We start from the raw sequence: 23,038 nt of genomic DNA on the forward strand, positions 1-23,038 counted from the left end.
GCCCAGAAAAAGGTCGAAAAGTAGCCAGATGATTAACAGGACAAGGAAAAGTAGTGTATTTGGGTAACATAAATTTCAAAGATGTCTTTATACACAAATAAGTTTCAGTGTGATTTTAAAAGATCTAAACTTTCAGGGTGCCTGGGTGGCTCAGTGGTTGAGCGTCTGCCTTCGGCTCAGGTCATGATCGCAGGGTCCTGGGATCGAGCCCCATATCAGGCTCCTTGCTCTGCGGGAGGCCTGCTTCTCCTTCTCCCACTCCCCCTACTTGTATTCCATCTCTCACTGTCTCTCTCTGTGTCAAATAAATAAATAAAAATATTTTTTTAAAAATCCAAACTTTCTTTATACTCACCCCAGGAATATAGTTTCTGGGGTGAAAACATGAGAAGTCTTCATTGAGATGTCCATGTGAGTAACAGTGTCTACAAGGTCTATGCAAAGCCTAAGATGCAGAAGATTTGACTGAAGGGAACTTGAGGTCCCAGAGGGCACCAGGGAAACCTATCATAGTGAGTGTAGCATAGAGAACCTAAGAAAGTAAGAAAGAGATGCATGTTGTACTACTGGGATGAAAGAGTGAGATTTTGGAAGGGGCTTGTGTTTGAAGCTCTCATGAAAGAAACAGAGATGCAAATCATAGCAGTATGACTGGTCTTAAAGTTCTAAATGGATTTCTGATGTAAGAATATTTCCGTATCATAGCCAAGAACTCACTGGAAGTCAAAACAAGCTAGCTTACATTCTCCAGTGTCAATATTTCTCCATGATTTCAGCTCACTGTATCATATGTCATACATTAGGCAGTTAGTAACTATTCATTGAATGAATACATAAATCAATGCATGTCCTAAGGAGAAAACAACTGAAAAGGAAAACTCAGTCTGGAAAGGGAAGAGTGCCATGATACTTACTAATTACAATGAAAGCAATCAACAGATAATGGGGTCTTTCAGAGTTGTCCAAGGCTAGATGGGAGAGATATCACTATATATTTCTGAGCCCTGTGGAAGAGAATGATGACCAAAAATGGGCTATCAAGCTCCCCAAAGTCAGCCTTGGGTAGAGTCACTGGGTCAATAACTAAACAATGCAGACATATTCAGTTTAGTAGAGAGGCCCAGATACCAATGAGAAGCCCTTAGCTTTTGGCAACTTCCAAGAAGGATTTGAAGTGACTTATGGAGTTGCATACCATGTAATTGGAGAATAAACCTAATTAAAAGTCAAGACAAAAGAATGAGTAAATTACTGTAGAAGCCAAAAAGAAAGTTAAAACTTGGATATACAAGTGATTATATAATTACAATTGGGGAAAAAAAACGATATAGCTAAAACATTAGAACTTGTACAAGAAAAAACAGGAATAAAAGAATTCAATTTGAAGAATGTAAGAGGATTAGACTTTGAGCTGTTAGATTAAAGAGATAAAGTAACTTGGGCAATATATTTAGTTAAGACACCTGGCAGTGCCCATGTTGGGAAACACTTTGTGTCACTTTTTTTTTTTCTGATAGGAGGAATGAGAGAAATCATATACATTTGTTTATAGAAATGAATTTTTCTAGCGTGAAATATAGTCCAGTTACATAAAGTAAAATAAGTGACACTGTAGACATTATATCCAATACAAATCAAAGATACAGAGCAGTTTATCTTACAGCTCTATCATAAAAACATGCATGATATTAAATCTTAAAACCATGAGCTCTAGATCACAGGAGAGGAATAAGAAAAAGAAGGACAAAGATTGGGGCACCTGGGTGGCTCAGTAGACTGAAGGTTCGCCTTTGGCTCAGGTCATGATCCTGGGGTCCTGGGATCAAGTCCTCCGTCTGGCTCCCTGCTCAGCCAGGAGCCTGCTTCTCCTGTTCCCTTTACCCCACCCTTGGGCTGCCTCTCTCACTCTCTCATGCTCCCTCTCTCAAATAAATAAAAATCTTTTTAAAAAGGACAGAGGTTATAAAATCTAGATACTTCATTTTTGAATGGCCGAATTTACTGAAGGATAAGAACTTGGAGGTTTAGGTGACTAGATGCAAGCTCATTCCATGTTCAGGCTCAAATATCAGATGTTTTGTGTTACCACTACAGTTTCCTGTATAGCTTGCATAGTCCGCTGTTGAATTCTAAATAAAGTTTATATGCTCTAAGCACATACACTGTTTTTTCCCTTGCATTGCCTGGTATTACTGCAAAGCTCTGTGTTCTTTACACGGCAGGTGCACTTTGGAAGGTGGCTGATAGAAGGGAGTCCTTACGTGGTGCTCTTTGACATAGGCTATTCAGCCTGGAACCTGGACAGGTGGAAGGGTGACCTCTGGGAAGCCTGCAGTGTCGGCATCCCTTACCATGACCGAGAAGCCAACGATATGCTAATATTCGGATCTTTAACCGCCTGGTTCTTAAAAGAGGTATAGTTTATTGTATAGTCATACAACAGATGAGGAACATAATTGTGCTCTGTGCTCAGCAATGACCCCATGGTTTTTAGGTTATGCTAAAGGAGATGATGCCTTTGTGATTGTCCTAATACATTTCAAAAGAATCTGAGAAAATGTTCAGTCTTCCTCTAAATCCTAGCTCTTGGAACAGGTTAATATCGTGCTTATCAATATATACCTCATGTCAGATTTAAATAGAATGATGTGTATGAAACAACCAATTATATTCCCTGATACATAGATGGTAATATATATACAAGCAAAAAACAGTATATATCATGCACTAAAGACCTGAATTCTAGACTTATGGGAGTAGAAAATAGCTTGAAATATTTGGTTTTGTTTATGCATGAGTACTTGGGCAACCGCAGTGGCTTTTAGGTATTTTCATCATTTTCTAAAGGCTGAAGTGATCTCAGCAGTTGCTAAGGATCTGTAGAAGTGAAATATCCACCCCCCAAAAACCAACTTTCCCAAACCCCCAAAGACCCCAAGAACATTAGATATCTATCCTTGTGAAATGAACCAAGCCCGCCCTCTCATCAGTTCTCAAAGGAGGATTTCTCTGCATTCCTTGCATTACATCAAAATGATTGTCCTTAACTTAAACATCAGATGGTGAGGGAAGAGCATTTCTAGCAAAGTGAGGGTGTAGTCTGAGGACAAATCACAGAACTGCTGGCAGCGCATCCCCTTGACCAGCCTTTCTTACTGGTGCAGTCTTATTCCAGCAGCCATGAAACGCTGCCTTGAAGTGAAGGGGAAGGTGGAGGGGCAGTCCCACTGCTTTGTGTTGGCGACAGAATTAGGAGAGCAGGGTGAGGGTGCTGAAGAGATCTGGCCTAATGACAACAAGCAGTCTTGTTGTAGCATCAGTTGGTGGAACCAACCCTTCCTATGCAAACTGCTTCCTTGAGCCAGGGCCCTTGGGGCTGAGGCCAGCCTGTGTGTGTGTGTGTGTGTGTGTGTGTGTGTGTGTGTCCATGCTCTCTCATCCTTTCTGTTAAAGGGAACTAGAGAGGAGAGAAGCAAGAAAGTGAGAGCCCCAGTGTTCTCTAAATTAAAACTGTTACAGAAACAGACATTTTCTTTGATTCAAAGGGCAAATAAAGACATTAACAGCCCAGGGCTCCTGAGCAAGCCTTGTTTCTGTAGTTACGTCTTGGCTGCTACCGGTCTGTGCACTTGTTAATTACCATGAAAAACTTTTTGAAGAAAAAGTACTTTAAACTACAAAGGTTCTAGACTAAGTCAGTGGTTCTCAAAGAGTATTTCCATGGACCACCAGCAGCAGCATCACCTGCAAACTTGTAAGACATGCAAACTCTTGCCCCCAGCCCAGAATTAGATTACCTGGTAAAGGGACCCAGATGTCTCTACTTGACCAGCGTTCCAGGTGACACTGACGTCCTCCAAGTGTGAGAACTGCCTTCTTGGGTGAACTCTTGATTTCCCAGTCCTCTGCTCAGACTCCTTGAATGCACGTGTTATTGCATGATCAATTCTATTCCCACACTGAGGGAACAAGCTGTCATAAGGGGAGTGGAATGTAAATACTTAATTTCTGGAAGAGTGAAACAAGGTAACTTAAAGGCAAGGAAACTGACCCCCTGCCTGGGTTTAGAACTAGACCCAGATTAGAACTGCGTCCTCAGCGTGTGACTAAATTAGGATTTGCTTCCAAGCAAGTTATTCGCCTCTTTCTTCCCAGTTCCGTATTCTTAAAATAATATGTTAAAGTGGTTTTGACTTCAATTGCAGAAGATCCAAATAAGACTGACTTAAAACAGGAAGTCATGTATTATTTATTTCAAAAGAAGCTTGTAAGTGGGTAGTCCCCCTTGATCAGCTGCTCAGTGATATCTTCAAGGGTGTTATTGCTATTATTCATTTGTCCATTCGATGAATATTTATGGAGTGCCTACTGTGCATTTGTTCTATGAGGCGCCCCCTGTAGCTACAAAAGTAAGTCTGATCCCTTCCTGAAAGAGGGGATTATGTCATACAAGTATATGGGCTTTAGGAGGATGCAGTAAATCTAATAAAACAATTCTGCTTTCGGGACGCCTGGGTGGCTCAGTTGGTTAAGCGGCTGCCTTCGGCTCAGGTCATGATCCCAGCGTCCTGGGATCGAGTCCCACATCGGGCTCCTTGCTTGGCGGGGAGCCTGCTTCTCCCTCTGCCTCTGCCTACCACTCTGTCTGCCTGTGCTCGCTTGCTCTCTCTCTCTCTAACAAATAAATAAATTTAAAAAAAATAAAACAATTCTGCTTTCTAAATCTGCATACTTCATGCTTACCTCTCTTTAGATTTTGCTAAAATTTACAGGCACAAACGATAACTTTCCTTCACCTGTGGGCCACGATCAAGATCAAGCTTTGCCAGCAACTGTTCTCAATGCTTCTTTTCTGATGTAGGTGACAGATCATGCAGATGGCAAGCATGTCATCGCCCAGTTCCATGAATGGCAGGCAGGAACTGGACTGGTCCTTTCTCGAGCTCGGAAACTTCCCATCGCTACAATATTTACCACTCACGCCACACTGCTTGGGAGGTATCTCTGTGCAGCAAACATTGATTTCTACAACCATCTTGATAAGGTAAAGAGTCCTCCCTCTCCCCTGACCCCCACCACCTTTCTTTTCTGATCCTTGACGCTGAAGGATGAGGAGTATTGATCTTTTCATTTCATCTGCCAGCCAGATGGCAGAAATGCCCTTTTAACTAATCAACATTCATGACAAAGCCTCCCCTGAAGTGACAGAGAGTTGTTGTGGTTTAACTTTGTCAGAGTGCAGTAGAGCATAGCGGTGACAGACCGGATGTGTGTCTACTTTGCAGTAACCGATCCAAGATCCAAGATCCAAAGAGGCATGGTGGGTGGAAGGGGGTTGCACTCCTGTGTATCCTAAAGCTGAGGAAACACCGTGTGGAGCTGGGTTCACATGTCACCCTGAGTGGCAGCTACAGACCAAGACTTCTCGACATACAACTTGCCCTGTGGGGCTCCCTCTCTCCTTCAAATGAAAACATGGTCAGATTTCTCTTGTAACTTTGAGGTGTAGGTAGAGTCAGTGTAGGGGTCGAATAAGACAGCTATTTAAAACAGGGATGTGGGTCCTTGGTGACCAAAGAGTCGGGTTCCCTTATCTTAGAAGACTGCCGAACTCTATGACCAAAGTCATTCAGTTTTGACTTTTTCATTTATTTGCTGAAAGTTAAATCAGATTAATAAAAATGTATCTTTTATATCATCATGTCAGTAACACCAACAAAGCATTTGAGTACCAGAAAGTCAGGGTTTTACAGATTTGGTACCCATACTGACAATCAAATTAGCTTAGCATTTGAGGGTTCCATTTACTATCAGGAAAATGAGGAAGTTGGAAAGTTGATTTCTAAAGAATTTCCCAGTTTAAAAAAAGTTCTAGGATTCTAGAAACAGAATATGTTCATGTGTGACTGTGTGTGTGTGTGTATAAAACATGAACACTTAGATAATAATAGTGGAAAGAGGTCCTACTATCCCAAAGACCCTTTGAGTGAAAGAAAGTTCTTTCTAACAAACTTCAACATTTGCAAAGCAGTGTGTGGTCCTAAAGAGAGCTTTCCTATAAAAAGTTCAGCCTAACCTAAATGTCAAATTGTAAACATAAGATATACGTTTAAAATAAAGTCACCAAGGAATTCGGAAATCAGATCAGGGAAATTTCCTAACGGCGTATGATAATGGTAAACTAATAAGGCCAAACCAGTGATCTGTGATAGGCTCAGCAACTTTGTTTCCCAGAAAAGAGCAGACTTTGATTTTTTTGTGAAAGAGAAAATATTGGAGAGGCACATCAAATATTTCACTTCAGAATACCTAAGACCATAATATGGTAACAATGAATAAAAACAACTAATAAAATTCACCAGATATTATTAGCTGTTTTTTAAATAACAAATGATCGGGGCGCCTGGGTGGCTCAGTGGGTTAAGCCTCTGCCTTCGGCTCGGGTCATGACCTCAGGGTCCTGGGATCGAGCCCCGCATTGGGCTCTCTGCTCCGCGGGGAGCCTGCTTCTCCCCCTCTCTCTGCCTGCCTCTCTGCCTACTTGTGATCTCTCTCTCTGTCAAATAAATAAATAAAATCTTTAAAATAAATAAATAACAAACGATTATAGTGTCTAGTTACATATTACAATTTTATCCTTTGGCTCAAAGGTCAATATTTACAATGTACTATCTTCAAATATTTATACCTTACTATCTTCACAATGTATCTCCCCAACTTAAAGCTCTTCTCTGGTTGAAATATATGAGCTTAGTCAGCCCCAGTCCACCTTGCTAGTAAAATATCCTGCCCAGCGGGGAAACTCGTAGATCAAATGTAGTTAGGAACTAGATTTTGAGTGAAAGTCATAATCATTTTTCACAGAAAAGGCCCCCATGATCATTTTCTACAGCATATCCCCCCACCCCATGATCACAGTAGGTTTAGAATCTGGATGTTATATAAGAACAATGAGTTATATGCATGAAATGCTTTTAAAAGTTCAACAGAAGAAATGAGTCATAATTTAGTCTTTGATGCAAGACCCAGAATCAGCTGCAGTATGCTTGAGCTCAGGCAAATAAACCTGGGGGAAGAAGAGGAACAAGAACGAAAGGACCCGGCTTTATAAAAACAGAAAGAGTAGAAAGAGTAGTGTTTACCCAAATACTAATTGTCAACTGAAAATGTGTTTTCTGAATAGCCAATTCACAGGACTTTGATGTTGGTTCAAGTTCTTAGTTAAATTTGTTAACTAAAATAGAATTTCAAGCATTTTCAACCAGCATATGAATCTTCTGAGACTCTCCAAGAAGAGACTTTTAAAAAATTTTTATTTATTTATTTATTTATTTGGGTGGGAGAGAGAGCATGTGAGCAGGGGGAAGGGCAGGGGGAAGCCAGGTCTCTGCTGAGTGAGAAGCCTAATGAAGAGCTCAAAGCAGGGCTCTACGTGGGGCTCCACACAGGGCTTGGTTCCACAACACCGAGATCCTGACCTGGGCCAAAACCAACAGTTGGACCCTTGACTGACCGAGCCACCCAGGCACCCCTCCAAGAAGATATCTGCAAATTCATTCTATGAGTCCAGACATTGACTGATTTTCCCCCTCAGCTATCATGGCTACATAACTATAGCTCTAAAAAAAAAAAAAAAAAAAAAAAAAGGCCATTGACTTTCTTATGCTTTGGCCTCTCTTTCCTTGATGGCATCAGGCTTTCCTGGGTGGAAATGTAAGGGATGAAAAAACTGTGAAAGAGCCCACAGACAATTGCTTGATGGGTTTAACTCTTTCATCTGACCAAGTTTTGAGCTCATCACCTTTGGCCATAGAGTAATCCTCCTCTGTCACTGGATTGCGCTTTGTTGACTAATATATACTTTGCCTCATTTTTTTTTTGTTCTTTTCTACACATTTTCCTGAATTCAACAAAAAGTAATGAGATACATGAAAATATAGGAAAGTAAGATCCTTTGTCAAAATAGCCAGGACCAGGTATGTCCTAAATGTTGGAATTACTGGGCAGAGACTTTATAGTTTTTGTTTTTTTTTTTAAGATTTTAGTTATACATTTGGAGGAGAGAAAGAGAGCATATGAACGGTGCGGGGAGGGGTGGAAGGAGAGGGAGAAGCAGACTCCCCACTGAGCCAGGACCCTGGGATCTTGACCTGAGCCAAAGGCATCCCCCACACAGAGATTTTAACAGACTATCATATACATGTGGGAAAGTGGACAATATGTATAAATACTGGGGTTGCTGTAAACCATAGGTTTGGCCATGTATACGGCAGGCCTGGGAGGTAAGGGGCCCTACAGGACCAGGAAAAGGCATATGCCTGTCTTTCTGGGGACCTTTCTTGGGTTCTCCAGGCCTCTGCTATCCTCCCTTTATACATCTGTATACTTGTTTTTCTCATTTAGAAACCCCAGCTTCTTATCCCTAGATGTCCATATGTTAAATGCCATCCCACATATGAAATCTTATTCCTCTCCACAATAACAACAGCAATGGTAGTAATGATAGCTAAAGTTATGGGGCCAGGTGCTTTTCTAACCATTTGACGTGTGTTATCTCTTTTCATCTTTATAAAAGCTCCGTAACATAGGAAACATTTCATACTTTTTCCAGAGTTAGTGTTCCTAAGCATAGGCTGTCTGTATCATATGTTTAAATGAACCCTTTCAGTGCCTTCCTTTGTATACAAGACAAAGGCTAACTTTCTAGCTTGTCTGTCATCTTATCATGTCTCCTACATCCTATACCCAATACTGTAGTCCCATCAGGTGTAATTTCCTGCACATGCTATGTGACTTAATATACATGTTTCTTAGGGCAGCTAATTTTTCAATCCAAATAAACTTTCCCCAAATTAAACTTTCATGTCCCAGTCCAAATGCCATTTTATTCATCCAGTCAGTTTGGAGGTACAAAGATTAATAAGTCATGGTCCTTGCCCTTGAAAATCTTACACTCCGGAGGTGATGCTGACAATGCAAACACTTGCATAGTATGAGATAAGTTTCTCTATTCTCCCCAGAGAGAATCAGTCCCACTCTGATCCTACACCTTCCTCAGGCACTTACTCATTTCTGCCTAACTTTAACCTGTATTCTCACTAATTTATAAGCTCTTTGAAGGCCACAGAAACAATAAATTACTCAACAAGTGTTGGTTGGATGAGAGATGTTGTTGAATAAAAGACATCAGTCAAGTAGAGCTTTTCAGAAAACATCGGCTGATTAAAGGATGCCGTATAGAGCCATTCTTCAAACATTTTCAGAGAAATATTACAAATATTACAGTCAAGAAAGAATGCTCTAGGACTTTCTTCATTGCAATCTTTAGAATCATCTAGTGAGTCTTTTTCAATACTTTCTTCTATATAGCTCAGTCATTGTTGGGCCTGACTTGCTGGTCGAGCTGGAGTCTAAAGAGTATAAAAGCAGGAGAGTGCCCAAGCTTGGCGTCAGACTGATTTGGGATCATTTCAGGGCTCTGCTAAGACAGTTAATGAGAATGTAGTCTTGGGCAGGTGTCCTAACCTCTGCAAGCTTCAGTTTTCCCTCCATGAGTAGAGGACAAAATACAAGCCTCAGTGGTTTATGAGGATTAAATATGATACTTGCTTAGAAAAGAGCCCAATGCATAGTGTTGACCTTCTAATAGTCTTCATTATGAAAAGCACCTGCTAATATAATGCCAAAAACTTTATATGCTTTTCTCTCTCAAACACTGTTAGTTTCATCTGCAGCTATATGAGACATAACAATGTTCAGCAACTGAGCAAAATGGCAAAAGCTCACAACTGCTTTCAACTATTTAATTAATTGTTTGGTGCTTGGTATGTTGGTTTTTAAAGGTTTTTTTTTTTTTTTAAAGTTAAGATGCCCAGAATAAAGGATGATTGCATAATCTAACATACCATCCAATTAAAGTAACTGTACATCCCCTTGAAATTATACGGTTGTGAGAGTTATACAACCCTAGAAAAACATTTGTCTCTTCTCTTTGTTGGATATCTTTTCAGTGAATTAGGGGTGGTAATGATTATCCTTATTTTCAGTATTGAGCCTAATGTCAGTTTTGTTTCTTTGTTTATGGGGGAAATATGATAAAGACCATGGTGAAAGGAATTAGTTCAATATTTATATATATTTATAAGATGTAAGGTAAGTAAATATAATTAAAATACCAAAAAATTATGAATTCTAGTAATAATAGCAAAGTAGAAATCTTTACTTAGGGGATTAAATAGCAGTTTAGAAGCAGAAATGAAGTGAACAGTAGTTTTTTTTTTTAAAGATCTTGTTTATCTGCCAGAGAGTGTGGGAGAGAGAGAGAGTACAAGCAAGGGAGCAGCAGGCAAAGGGAGAAGCAGGTTCCCTGTTGAGCAGGGAGCACGATGTGGGACTCGATTCCAGAACCCTGGGATCATGACCTAAGCTAAAAGCAGGTGCTTGACCAACTGAGCCACCCAGGTGTCCCTGAACAATACTTTTTAAAGCATGAGTGGCTGTGCATTTTAGTAATAGGCTTAATAAAAAGTTATCATTACTTTATTGTGGTCCTAAGACTTTACATAGCATTGAGAAAAAACAATATATGATTTTGTTTTGCCTATATAGAAAGATCAGTATAGTTGATCCTTGAATAACATGGGTTTGAACTGTGTGGGTCCACTTGTACCTGGATTTTTTTTTTAATATTGTACAGTCCAGTAAATGTTTTCTCTTCCTTATGATTTTCTTACTAGCATTTTCTTTTTTCTAGCTTACTTTATTATAAAAATACAGTATATAATACATGTAACATATAAAATATGTGTCAATCAACTGTTTTTGTCATTGGTAAGTCTTCTGGTCAACAGTAGACTATTAGTAGTTAAGTGTTGGGGGAGTCAAAAGTTAAATGCAGATTTCTGACTACACAGAAGGTTAGTGCCCCTAACTCTGTGTTGGTCAAGGGTCAATTGTATGAGAAAATGTATATCAAATGTATATGTGCTTTTGCTTTTTCTTTTCTTCTTTCTTTCTTTTCTTTTCCTTCTTTCTTTCACAGTTTAACATAGACAAAGAGGCTGGGGAAAGGCAGATTTACCACCGGTATTGCATGGAGCGGGCCTCTGTCCATTGTGCTCATGTGTTCACCACGGTATCGGAAATAACAGCAATAGAAGCTGAACATATGCTGAAGAGGAAGCCTGGTAATTATCTCTGAGTTTGTCACCTGCCTTTCAGTCCTAAATGACATTAGAGTCTAAAAGTCTTGTTTGAAACAAACAAACAAAAAGCATAAAATAATAGAGGAAAAATTGCATTCACTATTACTACCCAAATCTTTACGCGTTTTAATTGTCAATGTCAGTAGTTCTGTAGTAACACCAATTCTAAGCTATATCCAGAACACAGTAGTATTCAATCTGTGCTTGTTGAATAAATGGGCTATCCTAGAAATGGGCCTATGCCCTACGGTTGTCACAAGTGACCTGGTGTGTGTAAGCAAGGTAACTTATCTATTTGAAGGAAATGAAAGTTCAGAAAATATCAGAAATTTGTATGAGACTCTCCCAGTCCTACATCTTATGACATTGCTTCATTGGTTCTGTTTAGTACAAACCTATTGTTTTACCCCTCCCAAGACCTTGAAAGCTTTTCTGGGAACTATCCCCAGACCCATCCGGAGGTTGCAATGCCAAGAGGCCTGTTCAAAAAACCTGACCCTGTCACCTGGCCAAAGCTGATTGGTCCAGAGGTAGATAGCCAGCATAAACCAGCCAATAAGAATGCTCCCACAGGAGGGGCGGCTAAGCAGATGAGTCCCCAGGGAGGCACTCTTGGAGGATAGGTGTGTCAGCTTTGCAGCTGTTGGCAGTGTTCATTTTTCTTTTATGTTGCATGGGATGCAAAGAAGTCTAAACTAGGGTCACCCGGGTGGCTCAGTCAGTTAAGTTCCCTACTCTTTTTTTTTTTTTTTTTTTTAAAGGTCCCTACTCTTAATTTCAGCTCAAGTCATGATCTCAGTGTTGTGAAATCTCCCAGTGGGGCACCCTGCTCAGCCGGGAGTCTGCTTGAAATTCTCTCTCCCTGTCTTCCCCTGCCCCTCCCCCGCATGCACGTGTGCACACACACACACACACACACACACTCTTTCTCTCTCAAATAAATAAATAAAATCTTTTTAAAATTAAAATCAAAAAGAAGGCTAAAAACTACAATGAAATACAATGAAAAACGAAAACAGACTGAGAGGGCTCTAGATTCTCCACAGTGATTTAAACTAATGGTTTAAACTAATTCCTGAAGCCCAGGTAAACCTTTGCCATGAGGCACTCTAGCATCCCATAAATAAATTCCTCATTATTATAGGTAAGCCAGTGTTAGTATCTAGTTACCCAGTGTTAACACTGGGTCTGTTATTTGCTACCAAAGAGTTCTAATGAATATATCCTCTTTCTTTAATCCTTGTGATCTTGTCTCTATTTGTCTTTTTTCCAGATACTAGTTGGATGTCTGGAGGAGGTATTTCAAGGTGCTAGATATTTTTTTTTAAAAGAATAATCCAAGAAATTTGAATAATGACAGCATACAGTTTCTATGTTCTCCTTTGTCTTTCCAAGTACTCCCTAGGGTTCACTTGGATTCTCACTGTCATGCCCCTTACAGAAGTTAACTCCATCAATATGCTATTTCTTTCTTGCATCCTTCTTGTTTTTTGTCTACAGTATCTTTTCTGTGCTTACAAAATGCTTTGTTTTTTTTTCTATTCTAAAATAAAACTTTCTTTTGAAAGCTTTATTTGCTCCTTTATCGAATGTCCACACAATCTTATCCTTCCTCCTGCTGCCAAATACAACTTCGTTTGTGAAACACTGGAAAAATTCCAGAGGAATTAAAGTCATAATAAAGTGATATTAATATACATTCTTGGCTTCTATATCTTTTTGGACAAGACAGCTGACTGTCACAGTGGATAAAGGTGTAGACCTCAGAGCCAGACTGCCTTAGTTTTATTTTAATTTATTTTAAAGATTTATTTATTTATTTTAGAGAGAGAGTACATGGGGTGTGGGGAGCAGTAGAAGGAGAGAGAGACTCTCAAGTCAACTCTGAGCTGAGCATGGAATCCGACACAGTGCTCGATCTCATGACCTTGAGTTCTAGACCCGAGGGAAATTAAGAGTCCAAAGTTTAGCCAACTGAGCCATCCAGGTGCCTCCAGGCTGCCGTGGTTTTAAATCCTACCTCTGTAACTTTGTAATTACTTGATCTTGGGCAAATAACTTAACCTCTCTATAGGTTAGATTCTTCTCCTATAAAATGTGGATAGCAAAATAAGTTACTTTATATGATTTTATAAAAACGAAGCTAATATTTGTCCAATACACTAGAGTCTAGAACAAAGCACTATATAATGTTATGGAAAGGGAAATACATTGTAAGAGGGGATTGTCTACTGTCCTATAGGAATTATTCACATGAGGGTTTTCACTAGAAACTTTGGCAACCTAAAGTTGACTCTGCTGTGGAGTATAGAATTTGCCCAATGACTTAGTAAAATATCAGAAGAATTGGCAGTTTGCTATTGCTATGACCAGGAAGCCTGGGTTGATTTTCTGGAACCATTTCAAAAGATAGCTTGTTAACTCTAAAATATCCTTCAGAATGATGGCACACTTATAATTCTAGCTCAAATCTCCATTGCAAAAATGCCCATTGCCATGTGTTAAATTTTTTTTTTTGACATAGCTCCTTTTTTTGAATTTCATTTGTTTTTGCAGCAACCCGTGTATTCAAGTCACTAGGTAGTTCGCATCTTGTACCCTGAGGAGTCTCTATCTTTCTTGTCACAGGCTGATTATTCTGGAAAACCAAAAATGTCTTCCTGCTTGAGTAAAATATTCTGGGAATTAGAAATAAAGGACTGCCTTTCCAATTTTCCAGATAGAACATTTCCCACACATTTGGCCAAACAAGATGCTAGGAGGTAGCTTCATGCACACCATGGCCAGAGACACAACATGTGGAGGCAGACTGCATGGGTTCTACTCCTACCGGTATTTGTGTTCTCTGACAGATTCCTTAACAGCTCTGGGCCTGTTTGGGCATCTGAAAATGCAGATAAGAACACCTACCCCATTGCTTCTTGTAAGGATTAGATGAATTATATTTTAAAGTGTTTTGAGCATTTAGAGCAATAGTAAGCCACCAATAAATGAAAACTATAGTAGTCATTATTTGTGCTTTTAATTAGATGTTTTGTTGTACTAGTTAATGTTATTTTGGTCACACACCCCTAATTTCCTATTTCAGCGACTTATTCTGATGTTTTATGAATTTTTAGTTGTATGATAGAAACTAGAAATGTTAAGGAACATCTAAATTAGTTAATTAATTAATTTATTTTTAAATTTAACATATTAAAGCACACTATTTTGCTACAACGGTACCCTCTCTCTAAAGATTTTTGTGATGATTTTTTTTTTTTTTTTTTGCTTTTCCAGACGTAGTTACTCCAAATGGCTTAAATGTTAAGAAATTTTCAGCAGTTCATGAGTTTCAAAATCTACATGCCATGTACAAGGCCAGGATCCAAGATTTTGTTCGAGGTCATTTCTATGGGTATGCTCTTCTTTATTTAAAAAAACCTATGGCATAGAGAAAACAAAATCGTTATAGTAATTGTTTATCTTTCCCAGCCCCCTTTGAACTTTAACAGAATTTGTTTGTACATTTTGTTGCTGTTGCCTTATTTCATTTGAAACTGTTTTGTTTTGTTTTAGTCATCTGGACTTCGATCTTGAAAAGACTTTGTTCCTTTTCATTGCTGGGAGGTATGAGTTTTCAAACAAAGGAGCTGACATCTTCCTAGAAGCCTTATCCAGGCTAAATTTTCTGCTGAGGGTAAGAATACTATAGAACACTGTGTAATACTTTTACAGGAGGACTTCCTTCTGTGGGAAGCACAGAACTTTCTGGCTTCTTAAGAAGTTTCTAACAGATAGATGATTGTGAATACTTAAATGACAACCTTCTTCTAAGAACAGCTCCAGCTTTTCAAGTTACATATTGGGATCGCCACTTTGTTCACTCTTGTATCTGTCTATGTTATCAGGTATTTTTTTAAGAGAGCCATGAGCTTATTGTGTTCTGTTTTAAGATGACATTATAGCATTCCTTCTGTCCCAAGAGTTAACCAGTTGAGAGGTAAATATGAAGAAATCAAGCAAATGGAGAACAAGATTCACCATTTTAAAAGCCAATAAAGACTGTAATGGGAGATGTGGCTTGTTAAGGGACACCCACAGGCTTCCCAATATTGAACCTGCTGGTAGACCTGGCTAGCTCATCACATTGCTGTGTTCCCCCAACCAAAGAAGGCCTGCAGAGGAACCTGCACCACACTGCACGCAACCAAGCAGTTGTTTTCTGTGCAATAGGGAAAACACACACAAATGCTATTCCTCTTCCTACTCACCAGCCACACATCCTCCCTGAGATTAAGAGTTTGAACTATGAAACCAGGAGATGTCCCACATCATGGAAACAAGGAGGGTAAAAGAGGTTCCCACTTCCATGTGGAATCCATCAATTTTTGTTCACGAAGGTGGGACTTAATATAGGTTCCCAATGAAGCCAGCAATAAAACCTGTGCCAATAGAAGGAGCTATACAAAATGGTACCATGTAATAGCTAGTGATTAAAGTTATTGGCTTATATTCTAATCCTATCATGTAAAAATATAGAATAAATAACAGTAAGCTATAGGAGACCAGTGTAGAATTTCATTCCTACTGAGATACCAAGACAACCTAAACTTTCCTGAGCTTGTACTGTTCTCCAGTTATTTTTTTTTCCCTTGGACATAGATTTATTTTTGCTTTAGAGCAGACATCTTACCAAGTATCCTGAAGGATTTACTGATACCACTTAATAAGGAAATAATACATTAATAAAAACCCAACTCTGTAAAATAAGACTGAAGACCACAGAGAGTATTCTAGAATAGGCTGGAATAATCTTATTCCATAATATTTCTGGTATGTATCTATTTAACAAGCTTTATAGATGGACTCAAAGTTATATCAAACACATATCATGTTTAGGGATATTATGAATCGATTTTTCTATACATTTATTAAATAGTCACTTTAAGTATGAAGCAAAGGCCAATTACTATTCTAGATATCAAAGATCATTACAATACTTGAAGAAATTAAAAGAAAGCATTCTCTCTCTCATATAGTATATTTATTTTTTCATAGCACATTGGCTACTCTGGAGTGAGTTTCCTAGTCTCTGACTTCCATAGATTATCTTAATAGACTGTCAGGCCTCTGAGGGGGCCACAAAGTATGGGTGCCCACACTTAGGAGACAGTCATTTCCAGAACACATGAACATTCATATGTCCACTGTTTTAAGTGAGTTTATGCTTCCACTCTCACAGCTGTTTGGGTATGTCATTTCCTTCTGAGATGTGCTAGGGAAGAGGAGAAGAAAACAGTATAGAATCAAAAAACACCAGTTTGAATCTTACCTTTGCCAATGATTTGTTATAGGAACTCAGACAATTGAAACACTCACACCACTCTTTCAGTTAGTAAAATGAAGAGCATGCTAGCTGTTGTGCACGGTTATTATGAGGCTTGGGTTAAGTTAAGCTTTTAAAGCATCCGGCACTGCCTGCCACCAGAGGGGCCAGGCACATGCTTGTTCCTGTGCTTTAGGATCAGAAAAACAAAATGCAGCATTATGACAAGACTTTTAAAGGAAAAGTGTAAGTAATCTATTTGTGCAAATTATTGTGAGTAAACTAGAAAAAAGAGAACGAAACAAAACTAAATCCCCATAAATTTTCCAATCTGAAATTTTAAAGAACTAATTTTGGCTTTGTAACATTAACTCACATTCATGTGACCTTTTTTTTAACCCCAGAAAAGCGCTGTGATACCACTAGCTATTGCTATGTATTTTACCTGCTTAAGGAAAATATTTTATGTATGAATTTTCAAATTGTTAATCAAAAGATCACGACTAAAAACCAGATTTAAATTAATATTTCTGAGTAAAGCTTCAGGAAGGTGGGTTTAATTTCTCTGTGAATCATAAATAAGTATTGTTTTTATTTAAAGATAATTTAAAACACTATTTTTTTTTTATAAGTTTAAGGTCCATCTGTTGACGTTTTCTTTTACCTTTGGTAGTTGACTTGTTGTGTTTCCTAATCCCCCACTAGATGCATAAAAGTGATGTCACAGTGGTGGTGTTTTTCATCATGCCTGCCAAAACAAATAATTTCAATGTGGAAACGCTGAAAGGCCAAGCAGTACGGAAACAGCTATGGTAATCTCATGTCTTGTAAATGCTCTCAAGCAATAAGCGTCAACAGATATTTTTAACATGCGTAATTTCTGATATATGTCCTTAAACTTTTTTCTTTAAGATATAATTATTTTAACACGTGGGCACCTGGGTGGCTCAGTTGTTAAGCGTATGCCTTTGGCTCAGCTCATGGTCCCAAGGTCCCGGGATCAAGCCCCGCATCCGGCTCCCTCCTCTGTAGGAAGCCTGGTTCTCTCTCTCCCACTCCCTGTGCTTGTGTTCCCTCTCTCACTCTCACTCTCTGTCAAATAAATGAATAAAATATATTTTAAAAAACATTATTATAGCACAAAGGGTACCTGGGTGGCTCAGTCAGTTGAGCTTCTGCCGTTGGTTCAGGTCATGATCCTGGGGTTCTGGGATCAACCCTTCACATTGGGTGGGGCGGTGGGGGGGGTCACTGCTCAGCAGGGAGTCTACTTCTCCCTCTCCCTCTGACCCTCCCCCTCTGTTTCTGCTCTCTCGCTCTCTCACAAATGAATAAATAAAAAATCTTTTAAAAAAGATTATTATAGCACAAGTGCTGCTTGGCTCTCTTCTCATAGGCTACTATGTCAGATCATGTAGTGCCTATCAAACTGTGTTACTATAAAAACATTGGAATGAGCCACCATGGAAGGATTAAAAACTGTAGAAATCTTTAAAGATAGGTTGAATTTATTTTTAATTTTATTGTGAAAATTTAAAAGTGAAAGCTAAAGTAAAGACATTTAGTGTAATGACCCCTTCCATGCCCATAGCCCACATTCAACAATCACCAATGAATTTGCCATCTTGTTACATCTATATTTCCATCCACTACCCCACCCTGTCCTTCACCCTGGCCTGAGTATCATCAGGCAAAAAAATGTTAAGCTCTGTGGGCTGCTCAGGACATTCTGCTGCCTCAGCTCTGGAGGTCTGAACTCAAGCTAAATTGGCAACTAGGAAAAACAGTAGAAGAGGTTCCACAAAAGAAACCTGTTAATTTCGAAGGATACACTGACAAAACATCAGCATGGTCAGGGCAAACAGATTTTAAATTGCAACAATGTTTAAATTATAAATCTTCCAATTCATACAGGGACATTGCACATTCTGTGAAGGAAAATTTTGGAAAAAAACTCTATGATGCATTGTTAAGGTAGGTGCTGAGACTACTTAACACTTCAAATATGTTAGGGCTTCATTATTCAAATTTAACAACTTATACACTATCATGTATTTCTTCTGTTCCAAATATAAAGGAATTATTAGCCTTTGAATATGTATTATATTATGGGAATGGGTTTTGTTTTATCCATCATCTGACAAATACTTATAAATGGGCTGTACAAATGTAAACATATTCACATAGGCAAATTAGGTTCTAATTCAATGGGACTCTCATTAGGGGTTAATATGTCAATGTGAAACTGATGGAGATTTCGTGAAACTTATAAGTCAAAATATATATTGACTTTATATATTAAATACCTATATTTATTTATATACTAAGTTAAAACATTTGTTAATATTAAGTAATGTTAAGTAACCTATATTTACTTAATGAATAATAAACATTTAAATACATAATAAAATAAATGAAATATATAAATGTATTAAAAATTCTAAGTAATTAAATCCAATCAAAATATATTATAAAATAATAATAATATATAAAATATATGGGTTTTATTAGAATATGAAGAGAAAGCTGGTTGTCTCCTGACTGATTGTGGCAGGCATGCATCATTTCCTTTTACCAGTAAAAGTATCAAATTATAGATGGACAGTTATGGCCACTTGTGAACATACTCAAGAGTAGCCAAATATGATGAAAGTGTCCTCCTGATGGTCAACATTAATGCTTTAAAAATGAGTTTTAAGGGACATCTGGGTGGCTCAGTCCTTAAGCATTGGCCTTTGGCTCAGGTCATGATCCCAGAGTCCTGCCTGCTTTTCCTCTCCTACTACACCAGCAACGTCCCCCTCTTGTGATCCTGTTCTCACTATCAATCTCTGTCAAATAAATAAATAAAATCTTTTTTAAAAAGAAGTTACAATTTAAAAAATTTTAAAAGGAATTTTAACTTTCTTCTATGCTACCAAAATTATTTTTTTATCAAACTTCTTCATGCTCTAGGAATTTGTCTTTGAGTGTCATCAAGAAACCATGTTTGCTTTATATTTGTTCTTAGAACACCATTTGACTCATGGAGACATTGAATTTGTGCCAGTTATTTTTATTTTTCTTATTAATATTATTTTGCCCCACAGAGGAGAAATTCCTGACATGAACAATATTTTGGATCGAGATGATGTAACAATTATGAAAAGAGCCATCTTCTCAACTCAGGTAATGAAGAAAAGAGTGTCCAACTCTCCCAAGATTGTTAAAACCAATTTAGATAAATATTTTAACTTATTGGAATGGGCTAGTTTGGGAAATGTATAAAACCAGGAGCTAGAAAAGTCTTTCTTATGCATTTACCTAAATGACAACTTTACTTATTTTCTTTTTGGGGTGCTTTTTGGTGCTCTTTTAAAAAATTTCATGGAATTTATCTTGTATCCACTTAAAAATTCCTTTGGAATCAATACATCCATTTGAAAAACTGTATATTGCAGTGACAACAAAATAGTCCCTAAAATCTTTGAAAAGCATAGCATTTTGAGTCATGATCAAGAAAAGGTGAATGTTTCTCAGCTGAGAGGACTTTTTGTAAAAATGGAAGATAGGCATGCACCAACATCTTGTCATAACAGTGAGGTATCAGGCACCATCAGAGGACAGGCCTGCTAGAAGGATCCAGGGAGGGAGTTCATCTTGAGTCACAACTTCAGGACACCTTCATTCCAAACAGGTCTTAAGAGTGGTCAAGAAGTCTAGGCCTTTCATGTAGTGGCTACAGGTGAGAAACAGAAATACCATGTGTTCATAATTCCCAAAGGAAGTTCCTCAAGCCTTTGCCTTCTTCTGAAACCTGCACAAAACTTAGTCATCATCATTAAAATGTCTCCAAAAGATGGAAGGCATAAAGGTTGGATGACATGTTGCCAACGACCTATTGTTGAAATTAGTCACACTTATTAATTCTTCCCACAATTGACATTTTCTTTCCTCTATGACTTCAGCGACAGTCTTTGCCTCCAGTGACCACTCACAACATGATTGATGACTCCACTGATCCCATCCTCAGCACCATTAGACGGATCGGACTTTTCAACAGCCGCACAGACAGAGTCAAGGTAGAAGTAATTGTTTACGTAAGGCACTTCAAAATGACTTAGAATATACTTTTTCAGAATTTATCAGAAGACTCCTGTATTTGTTTTGATACCTTCCAGAAAGATTTCAAATGATATTTCTAAAAAAAAATTAATTCTGTTTCCTGTTTTGGGTAATTAAAATATCAAAGATAATGACTATTTTAGTATCACTTGTAAGATTGTACAATATCAACAGTAAGAATAGGAAAATTGTTTAATTTTTAATGATACAAACATATTCTAAGAATTGTTTTTTAGATTCACTAAGAATTTAGTGAATCCCTGAAATGAAAATGAATTGTCTTTGTTTCTTCTTAATAAAGTTCAGCTTTAAGGGGATAATATGAGAAGCTTCCAGTTTCAGAGAGTGTGGCTCGTGATATTTTTATGGAATTTTCTATAGACCTATTCATTCTTTTGACACTTGAGTTTCTAAATGATTAAGCACAGTGTGAGTTGTATGAATAAGACCTGATTTCTGTTCCTGTGTAGCTTAGTCTCTCGGATGTGTACTGAGGGGGTACTATGCTCAGGTACAGTGCTAGGTGTGGGCATAGTGGTGAACATATAAACAGACAGTTGGTTATCTCTACTCAATCCCATTCAGCAGTATTTAAGATTAGGTTGTCACAAGCTTTTACCAATCTTTTCAAAGGTCCCACTTTTTCTTCTTTCTTTCACCTTTAGCAGATGACCTGAGAATTCAGTATACAAACTCCTTAAGTGTCCCTCAAATAAAGATCTTTTACCTATTCTCATTTCTTTTCCTTTGGGTTCTGAGGATTGCTCTGGGATCTCATTCCCTCTGACATTCTTGGGAAACTTACCCTGTTAACCTTCCCTTATACTGTAGGTTTACTAGCTTCTTCCCTTGCGGTCTACCAATATTCCTTAAATTTTCTCACATTACAGGGACACCCGTGTGGCTCAGTTGGTTAAGCGACTGCCTTTGGCTCATGTCATGATCCTGGAGTTCCAGGATCAAGTCCCGAATCAAGTCCTGCATTGGGCTCCCTGCTCAGCGGGGAGTCTGCTTCTCCCTCTGACCCTCCCCCACTTCATGCTCGCTCTCTCAAATAAATAAATAAAATCTTTAAAAATTTTTTTTCTCACATTACAAAGCAAACAAACTTTGCCTTAACCTGGTCTTCTCGATGTTTTTTAATATTTTGGTCTTTTCTATTCTTCCCTGCAAAATCTCTTGGAAAAAAATAGTCTATTTGTAAATTAATTCCTCCTGCTGCATTTAGTATTTGGTATAGGCATGAGTAGATGTGGTGGAGGGAGACAAGTTAGGGACCATCTGCCACAGAACCTGTGAGAGATGATAAGGGACCCTTACAAAGGTCATGCCAGAGGTGCTAGAGAGGACAGAATAATGGGAGAGGCAGCTGCATATAGAAAAGATCGTACTTTGTAACCAAAGGTCATTGGGAGGGAAAAGGAGGGAGAAGGCAAGGATGATAACTTTCTGGCTTCAGTGTTTAGTCAGTACTATCTAAAAACTAAGGAAAGGCTTTATCAGAGGTGGTTTGAGGATCGCATCAAGAATTGAGTTCAGTTCTTAGTAGATTGTGTTTGAGTTATATGTGAATTCTTCAAGTTAGGATGTTTCATGGGTACTTAGAAAACATAAGACAGTCATGAAGGGAGCTATCAGTGGAGGGGCAGCGGGGGATGCCAGGGAACGATGACCCTGCCATGCTGAAAGACCAGGCTGAATGAGCAGAGAAAAATGTGGACCCAAGAAAGCCTCAAGATTTAAGAGGAGATTAGAGGAGGAAAAGTCAGTGCAAGAAAGGAGCAAGAATTAGAAGAGAAAAATATCTCAGAAATCAGGGCAGGGGAAATTTTCATGATGGTAGATAGCAATAGCTCCTAGTACAGAACTAAATGATACAAACTGTTTTTTTTTTAAAGACTTTATTTATATATGAGAGAGAGAGAGATTACAAGTAGGAGAGAGGCAGGCAGAGAGAGAGGGGGAAGCAAGTTCCCTGCTGAGCAGAGAGTCCAATGCAGGGCTCATTCCCAGGACCCTGAGATCATGACCTGAGCCAAAGGCAGAGGTTTAACCCACTGAGCCACCCAGGCACCCGATACAAACTGTTTATAAAATGTCCCATGTGGTGTTATCCCATCCATTTTAAACATGTTCTCCACACACGCATGCGTACGTACATAGATACACACATATTTGTGTATATTTCCCTGTGCCATAGAATTATGGGTGACTTTTATTTTCTCATTTGTGTTTCTGCATTTCCAAAATTTTTACTCCCAGCACACATCCTGTAATATGCAAGCTATACATTTTTCCCTGGAAATGTAGGGACATATCTCTCAAGGGTGCATCATCCTTCACATTTTTCCCCACGACTGGATCTGCAGAAACTTACCTCCTTTCAGAGTGTATCAGCACTAATTTGATCTCATTTTCATGT

At 38.5% G+C, this 23,038-nt stretch overlaps 1 protein-coding gene across 2 annotated transcripts in view; it reads left to right on the forward strand.

Annotated features, from left to right (window-relative positions):
- GYS2 (glycogen synthase 2) overlaps nt 1-23,038 on the forward strand; it is a 49,696-nt gene that overhangs the window by 11,382 nt on the left and 15,276 nt on the right. For both annotated transcript variants that reach the window (XM_080809951.1, XM_080809952.1), the window contains exons 3-11: nt 2,223-2,414; nt 4,862-5,044; nt 11,042-11,186; nt 14,484-14,601; nt 14,763-14,883; nt 17,218-17,324; nt 18,427-18,486; nt 19,602-19,680; nt 20,460-20,573. In XM_080809951.1, coding sequence (XP_080666077.1) covers nt 2,223-2,414; nt 4,862-5,044; nt 11,042-11,186; nt 14,484-14,601; nt 14,763-14,883; nt 17,218-17,324; nt 18,427-18,486; nt 19,602-19,680; nt 20,460-20,573 — 1,119 coding nt within the window. The remainder of the gene's footprint in view (nt 1-2,222; nt 2,415-4,861; nt 5,045-11,041; nt 11,187-14,483; nt 14,602-14,762; nt 14,884-17,217; nt 17,325-18,426; nt 18,487-19,601; nt 19,681-20,459; nt 20,574-23,038) is intronic.

The sequence above is a fragment of the Martes martes genome (genome assembly GCF_963455335.1).
Source record: "Martes martes genome assembly, chromosome: 8".
Classification (NCBI taxonomy): domain Eukaryota; kingdom Metazoa; phylum Chordata; class Mammalia; order Carnivora; family Mustelidae; genus Martes; species Martes martes.